The following is an 8,808-nucleotide window of genomic DNA, read 5'->3' as shown; positions in this document are numbered from 1 at the left end:
ATTTGTTGAGTTCACGGTCGTGGCATTAAAATTTTTACAGTATAGCATTAAAATGGTATTAAAAAGCATAAAATTTGACTGGCTGATTTCTGCAGAAACCCTGTTTGCAGCGTTCCTTGGTGGAGTAATAAAGTGCATAAGCAGCGAGGTTTATAGTGATGAGTTTAGAGACTGCTGAATACGAAGGAGGAAAAAAACTAGAAAAGTCAAGGATAAAAGGCAATCCAAAAAGACTTCCTCTGGAGCAGACAGGGGACCAGAGGGGCTCACCTCAGGTATTCAGAAAGCTAAGAGTAAAATTGCTGAATTAGAGACAATTCAGAGAACTGAAAGTGAAACAAACACTTTAATAAATCATTCAGATAGGAGGATTTATACTGGGGGCTGCACAAGGGGCTTAGTAGTTAGCGCTGTTGCCTTGCAGCTAGAAGATCTCTGGTTTGTGTCCCAGCCTTCCCAGGATCTTTCTGGATGGAGTTTGTATGTTCTCCCTGTGCAGTGTGGGTTTTCTCTGGGTACTGTGGCTTCCTACCAAAAACATGCTGAGGTTAATTGTTGATTCTAAATTGTCCGTAGGTGTGAATGTGAGTGTGATTGTTTGTCTCTATTTGTAGCCCTGTGATAGACTGGTGACCTGTCCAGGGTGTCCCCTGTCTTCACCCTAAATCAGCTGGGATAGTCTCCAGCCCCCCACGAGCCCAATGAGGATTAAGCGGTGTAGAGATAATGGATGGATGATTTACCCTAAATCAGGTTTGACGGAATGGTATGATAAGTGTTTCTGACACAGCATGGACAACAGTAAATCATACAGGTGTGGATTTTTTTATTTGATCAAATTCTTAGATGAAAGACAGAGATATATCCTTTCTGAGACACTGTAGACCTGATCTGTCCTGCCATGACTTGTGCATAAATGTCTCTGCCATGACTTAGTTATAAAGCATCAGAGGCAGGCAGGATTAATATTTATGTGCTGTGCTGTGTGCAGTTAGCTGATTTCACCTTAAATTATTTGTCAGACAGGCACCTCTTTCTGTCTGTAGGAGCCTGGTGCAGCTTCAGAAAACCTCTGCAGTGACAGAAAGGTTGTTCCTTCAATAGCACACCATTTATGTTCCAAAACAGCAAGAGGTTGTGATTCTGAAATCATTTGTTGCAGTGAAATCTGCTCATTTTTCTATTTCTCATCATTGTAATGCAATGATGAGAAAAAACAAAACAGTGAGATGTGTGGTAGTTGTGTGTCCACTGAAGCTGCTTGTGTTGAAGTGTGGGCTGCAAAAATGTGCCACAAGATGGCGCTGTTTGATACACCATGTGTCTGCGGGTGGCTCCTCGCCCTCTAATGTATGAGATAATTACATCTATTTAGATCCTGAGCAAAGTAATTTTATTTAATCAATTGCATCTATACAAATAAGCAGCAACGTGTAGGAAGGACAGGACAAATGGAAAGATTAGTGGACCAGATGGTTAAAGTTAATTTATTAGGCCAAATATTCGACTCATTAAGTGATTTGATAAGCCAAGACTTAATTATAAGTTCACAGGTTTGTAAAAGAGTCAGTTCACAGAACTGTAAGCCGTGATAAATCCCCTCAGCATCATTTAGCATCCCATCATCTCAACCTTAAGGGGATCCTGGGCTCAGCATAAGAAGATTTTGTTTTATTAATGTGACAAATTGCATGCAGATCAAGTAACATCCCTGAACTGTAGACTGTAATTCCATCTTGTAAACCGTGCAGATCAAATAATATTAAAAATGTTGTTGATCAGGCTGTAGGAAAGAAAACTTCTCAGTTAATTTGTGTCTTTTTGGAAACAAAATCTCAACTTTGATGAGACAAAAGAAATGCAGCCACCTTATCTAAGTCTATGTTAGATAAATTGGGGCATTTTTTAACTGCCCTTTGGGGACAAAAAGTTTTTTGAATTGAATTTGAATTTTGAATTTACTACAGTAAATCTAAAGATTGGTTTGCAAAATAGGAATGGCAGTCATTTTAAAGGTCCTGAATGCTCCTCTGGGACTTCTCCCTCATCTGTGATTTCGCAGATTTCTTGGGACATTTCTTGTCTTCATACCCTCCATTAAACAGATACAAACACAAATACAATGCAGACTGGGAGATGCTGAATTATGGCGAGCTCCTATACCTTATCAGAACCAGCAGACGCCCCGTGCATACTCGGATCCCCCCGATCTGCCAGCCTGCTGCTGTCTGGCTTATCAGCGCTGCCGCTGCTGCTGCTGCTGCTGCTGGATGCTGCACGGTGGCGCAGCCCGGATCCAACTGAGGATTTGATAATGGAAACGTGAGGACATCGGGACAGTTGAAAGCCAGTGCTCGGGATGGAATAGCCCAGAAGAACAGCTCACGATGCTTATTTGATCCATCACTTTAACCCTGCGGAGATGCTCTGCCTCCTGCCAACGGGATTTTATTGATGCGCCTCTCTCCGGATCAGGTGCGCCGGCATTTCCTTAACTTACCTGGGATGATGATTCCTGCTTATTCCTCGCAGTGAGCGGCAGCGCACAGGTGGATTTAAATTTCAAACTTTGGATCCTGTCTAGCTGGGATTTTCCGAAGGAGGGGATGGCAGGTGCTGATTGGAGATACACGCGCTTTGTTGAACACACTTAATTCTGCATGGATGCTGTGGATTTGAACGCGGCTCTTCTAGCAGATGAGTGTGGGTCTTACAGTCACACCGGGGGTACCTGCCGCGCTGACAGAAAGCTGCGTGTTCCTGTGGGAGGCTCGTACGCGTGAAAAGCGCTCCGTGGTATTTCTCGGGGAAACTTTGTGACTGGGACGTGGCGGAGGATGAAGGCAGCGCACCTCGTTCGTCTTCCCCGTGGACGCTGCGCTCACCGATTTCCTCCTACACGTGTTTGAATTCTAACTTTGATGGATTTGTGATTCAGTGTTCGTGGTTTATTGAAGAATGTGTTTCCTAATTGTGGATTCCTGTTCAGGCTGGAGAGGAGAGCAGCGGACACGATCCCTCTTCGGAACCACAGGTGTTCCCTTTGAACAGGTGAGTGGATTCTTATTATAGCTCTCAGGTCACTAAGAAAAGAAACATTATTACTCGTTGGTAAATCACAGTATAATTTGCAGAGAGGTGGTTTTCCTGGGACCAATAAGGCACTTGTTTACCCCGCTCCAAACTCCTTTCAGAAATCTCACATTTTAGTGCGCACTACTGAATGTCCAGGTGACGCTTCAAATATTCCTCACAAACCTTGCCTTACCTAATATTTAAAGAGCTAAAACAATGTTGGAAACAGGTTATATTCACAAGTTTATATTTTATTTTTACGGAACTCCAAAAAAACCCCCCAAAAAACACCGAACTGTTTGGAAAAGTTACAGAAAGCTGCGCAGGCAGAGACGAATTTTCAAAATGAAATTACTAGTAAAATGTATTTAGTCAGACTGAAGGGCGGTAACTATCTTCTCTTAAAGGCAAATGCTTAATTGGCAGATTTATGAAAAATGGTTACAGAGAAGTCCGGTGCATCTAATCACATCAGAAATCTTCCATCCTGATCCGGGATAAATGTTGAATTAATAAAATAGGAAGTCAGCAAGCATTCAGCCTATACAGGTTCCCTTTTTAAAATCAGAAAATTATGAAACATATTTACTATTCTTTGTTTAATTTGAAGCAAAACTGCACTTTGAGCTTGCAGTTGAAACATATATGATCCTTTCAGTGCTTTTGTTGTTGTCATTAAAGATGGCAAAACCTCAAAACCTGAAGTTTAACCTGAGCAAAACGCATGCAAGCTCCTTATGCACTTATCTGACTCTTTTCAGTGTTCCTTATAGTAGAGCTGCAACAATAAATCAATTAGTTATCAACTATATTAAATTAACTGCCAACTAATTTAATAAGGGATTGTTTTGACGTTTATTTTTTAAAAGAGAAAAACTGTGAGCCAAATTTGCATATTTTATGATTCCTCACACCAGAGGTTCACATGCAGCCACAGCAGTCTGGTTATGATTGAGGATAATTAAATTACAACAGACCACTATCTTTAACTGATTCTGAACAAATGCTGTGAAATATAACAATTTAAAATAATTGAAACCTTGCAGTTCAGCACGAGATACTTTGGTGCAAAAAAAAAACTTGTTAGTGAACATTTTACAGATATGTTACTAATTTGCCAACATTGCCTCATTAATCAACTTATAATTATGTTTCCTTCTAAATGAAGCTGTTTAAATTTTGTTGTACAGTAACTTACTATATGCATCTATGAGTTTGGGCTCCAGTAAATGAAACACACCAGTCAGACTGAGTTTCATCAAGACAGCATTCAACTGAAACTCATTTTGTTTCCTTATAAAGATGAATCATTTAGTTATCAGCTATTAAATTGATCAACATCTATTTAGCAAAATAATGAATTAGTTCTGATCAATCAACCCTTAGATGCATACATGGGTCAAAAAATACACAGTGAGGTCTTTTTCTTGCAATATCTTTGTAATGAAAAGTTCTTATCATTTCATATTGCAACTATTCCTCAAAAAACATGTTTTGATATCATTCCATTTACATTTTTTAGCTACCTTTTAGACTTTTAAAGAAGTTGTAATATTGGAGGGAAGGAGAGTAGCAACAGCTGGAGGAAAATAGTGGAAAAATGTCAACAAAATGGATTTTGACATTCTTCTATTGCTGTTCTGTGTAATATTCTTCTTTTTTCAATTATCAAAATGTTCAAAATCTGTTATAAAGTGAAAAATAAACATATTTCAAACAAGAAATTATTATTGAGTGGACTAAAATATAATAAAAACAATAATACAAATTATTATTCTTAACCAAAATGACAAAAATGGCATAAAAACACATTGGTTCTTATACAGGTCTTTTTTGACCCACTTATGGAAGAGTGCAGAGTCCAATCACTGGAGCATCTAAGGGTTAAATAAAGAGGAAAAAAGTCTAAGTCCAGCTTCTTAAATGTGAATATTTCCTGGTCTCTTTCTTTCTATATGACAGTAAAATGAATATCTTTGGGTTGTGGACAAAAAAAGACATTTGTCATTTTGGACTTTGGCAAACACAGGCTGACATTTTTCACCATTTTCTGACATTTTATAGATGTCGCAACTAATCAGTTGATCAAGAAAATAATCAACAGCTCAATCACCAGTGACCTTAACTGTTAGTTGCAGGTCTCCATTGCAGTCACTATATCTGGACTACAGATGATCGAAACAAATAGTTGTTGTATTTGATGTGCTTTTACTTAAGTGTTCTTTACACCGTTTACTTTAAAAATATGTCAGCAGGTAAGTTTGGCTTTGTTTAAAACTCTAAAACTGCTAATAATGTTATATGGTTTATTTCTTTTTCCTTTTAGTGACTCCAAATCCCAAAATGCCGAGCTGTGGATAGAGAGCTGGCATGTGTTTACCTCCCTGCAACCCTTCCTCCATCATTTCCTAGTTCCTCCTTTTTCTTTCTACTCCCCCTCTTCAACCCTTTATCCGCTCTCACTGTTACCTCCTCCCAGTCTCTTGCTTTGTCCTCTATCTGCTTCTCACACCTCTCCCTTCCTTCCTTCTTTCCTTCCTTCTCCTCTTACTGTGATTCCTCCATCCTATCTTCTCCCTCCCTCATTCCACCACCTCCTCCTTTTCCTCACCCCTGCAGCACACATGCAGGCCAAGAAGCGGTACCTGCTTGTGTCTGTGGGGGCCGGTCTTCTCTTCCTCGTCTACCTGTGGGCTCTGCAAGTCGGGGAGTTCCAGCAGCAGCCGTACCGATATCGCCAGTTTCCCCAGTACCCCCAGTATCGCCAAGAACGCCAGTACTACCACCAAAGTCAGGACGTGTACCAGCCCCAGCCACTGCCTCAGAGAACCCCATCTAGACCGCCCAGGCACTGGCCAGAGTCAACGGAGCTGCTGGAGCCATATCTGGAGGGAGGAGAGCAGGAGGTAGACTGTCAAAATTAACAGGAAAAGAAATTGGGCAAAATTCTAAACCAAAAACAAGAAGGAAACTGAAATGCTCATGTAGAAGCAGCTGTGGAGGGAGAATTCAGAATAGTGACCAAAAATAAAAATGGACTTTTCAAGGTATACAGTAAATAAAATACACCCTCTCTTCCATGATCCAAGAAATAAAAAGAACTGTATATTTTCATACTATAAAGCAAAAAAGTAGAAAGTAATAAAATGGAATTAAAGTCAAATAATGGTGGTTTCAAATCTTAATCAAAAGACGATAATCAGGTGTTTAAACAGATTTTTTTCCTACGCAGATTATGTTTTCTTTCTTAGACTTTACTCTGGTCTTAATACTATTCAAATGAAACAGTCTGAGAAGGGGGCAGCTTTCTTTGGTTGAAGTGTTTACAGCATTTACCAGGCATTCATGCTGAAAACAGCCGAGTCTTAAGTGCCTGGTAGGTGGTGGCGTGTTTTTCAGGGAGCGATGATAAAATAAACAATTTAAGGAGGCGGTTTAAGTAATGGATCTTTGAGTTTGAAGGTTTCTGACATACCAAAACTTGGTAAATAAGTAGTTCTAATTCTGAAAAGTTATAAAAACAACAGTTGTGTGGTAAACAGTAAAAGTATTCTTCCTTTGTTGTAAAATAAACTGCCAGTGCAGCACATTGCATGATTATGCTGCAGAGTGTCATGTTGCAGTCCTCTATACAGCCATCTCCACTGTGCCATAATCATTATTTTAATGGAGTGTTATCTGAGACCAGCAATAGACATATGCAAGCCATTACAAAAGTACATTTGTTCTTGCTTTTAAAGAGCCACAAGCCAAGATGGTTGAGTAGCAGTGGTATAAGAAATCAAATACAAGTCATCAGTTGTTGTCTGTTATAACCTGACTGATGGACTGTGACAAAAATGTGAATGGATGCAATGTTCCAGCAAAGGAATATTTATGTAACTAGTGCCACTAGTGGCATATTTAAGGATACATGGTTATACTGTAATGACAAATTATCCATCCATCCATTATCTATACACTGCTTACTCCTCATTAGGGTCGTGGATGTCTGGAGTCTATCCCAGCTGTCTTAAGGTGAAGGCAGGAGACAACCTGGACAGGTCACCAGTCTATCACAGGCCTACACATAAAAACAAACAATCAAACTCGCATTCACACCTACGGACAACTTAGAGTTACTAATTAACCTGAGCAAGTTTTTGCACAGGGAGAACATGCAAACCCCATGCAGAAAGATCTTGGGAAGGCCAGGACACTAACTGGGGTTCTTCTAGCTGCAAGGCGAAAGTGCTAACCACCAAGCCACTGTGCAGCCCATAATGATAAAACCAAACCAACAAAAGTAAAATGTGGCCACCACCACCACAGGCAGGGCAGAGACAGAGGAAACACTCTGAGGGTTGGGGACCACTGGGCCCAAGTGTTCCAGTCAGACAGGACTGCCCACTCAAGCTCCGGTGCCTCAGTGACCTAAAAACAGACTACAGAATGTGATCTCCCCTGATGTATTCAACCCACTGGATAGGGCCATCACATTTCCTATTTAGAACTCAGACTTGCAACAAAGTAATGCAGCATGATGGAGCAGTTTGAGGCAACACGTAATACTATCCACCTGATTAAAGCATGAGCTAACTTTAAAAAAGCCTTTACTACTAGCGATGTCAGCGATTAACTGTTAATTGAATAATTGCGGATAATAATTTAACTAATTAAAAACTCTACTTTAACTGATAGGGCAGAGGATGAGAGACATGCATGTCAGTAAATGTATTGTAGAGCAGTTGCAGTTCCTGGTTGTGCTGTCATGTGGAGCCTCTTACTATTTAATTTGAAGGAAGACTGCAGTTTGTTGGTTGCTTGGACTACGGGCAGTTCCATGTTGGCAAGCAAAGAGTAATGTAGGGGTTTAGGTAGAAATGGACACAATGACAAAGACTTCTGTGGCGGTAAATTATTTCTGGTCAGAACTCATACAAACAAGACTGGCCAAAGTGTTCTAGGACAGCATTCCTATTGCCGAGAAACACGTCCACAAGTAAAACTAGAAAAGCACTCAGAGAGCGCAGTACATTGCTCAATATGGCATTGTCAGAAATGCAGCATTTTTTGTTTTTTTATAAATACAGCATTTGTTTATTAGTAATTGATGATCAGAAATCATGACAACATAGAATGTAGCCAATTAATATAGATGTACCCACAAACGCAATGACCTTTATCATGCATGTGTACGTTATGTACAGATACCGAATCACATGACCTACATATGTAGCGGGCGGCAGGAATTAGTGGGACTTTGAAACACCCCCAAATTTAATCAATTGTTCCTTTTATCGTTTCCGACAGGTAAGTCCTGATAAGTCCGCAGTGGTCGGATCGCTATCGTGTAATCGTCAGCAGGCAGCTGACATAGTGTTCACTTGTAGTCATAGTTACAGTGACACTGTGCAACATGTGATACAGAAGTCTTTATCAAAATCCGTGGATCTAGACTATCATCCGGATCATGGCAAAAATGTAATCACTTGGTCCTTGTGTCATTTCTGACCTTCCCTGAACATTTCATCCAAATCCTTTAGTCTGTTTTTGAATAACATTGCAAACAGACAGAAAGACAGACAGACAAACCAATGCCTATCGTCACAAATCTCCGCCAAGGCTGAGCCTTTTTGGCAGAGTAACTACCTTAATCTGCATATGCAATAATATCCACTAGATTTAATTTGTTTTAATGAATAATTGATTAACAATTGAGTTAAGAAATTTGCATCCCTATTTACAACCTAG

At 40.0% G+C, this 8,808-nt stretch overlaps 1 protein-coding gene across 1 annotated transcript in view; it reads left to right on the top strand.

The window, feature by feature from the left end:
* Positions 1–2,019: 2,019 nt before the first annotated feature.
* Positions 2,020–8,808, top strand: part of LOC111564587 (exostosin-1) — a 458,700-nt gene continuing 451,911 nt past the window's right edge. Inside the window, exons 1-2 of the mRNA XM_023264250.3 lie at positions 2,020–3,051; positions 5,402–5,981. Coding sequence (XP_023120018.1) covers positions 5,700–5,981 — 282 coding nt within the window. The 5' untranslated portion in view covers positions 2,020–3,051; positions 5,402–5,699. The remainder of the gene's footprint in view (positions 3,052–5,401; positions 5,982–8,808) is intronic.

This window comes from Amphiprion ocellaris, chromosome 12 (genome assembly GCF_022539595.1).
Source record: "Amphiprion ocellaris isolate individual 3 ecotype Okinawa chromosome 12, ASM2253959v1, whole genome shotgun sequence".
NCBI classification, from domain to species: Eukaryota; Metazoa; Chordata; class Actinopteri; family Pomacentridae; genus Amphiprion; species Amphiprion ocellaris.
This window is presented reverse-complemented; position numbering and strand designations above follow the sequence as displayed.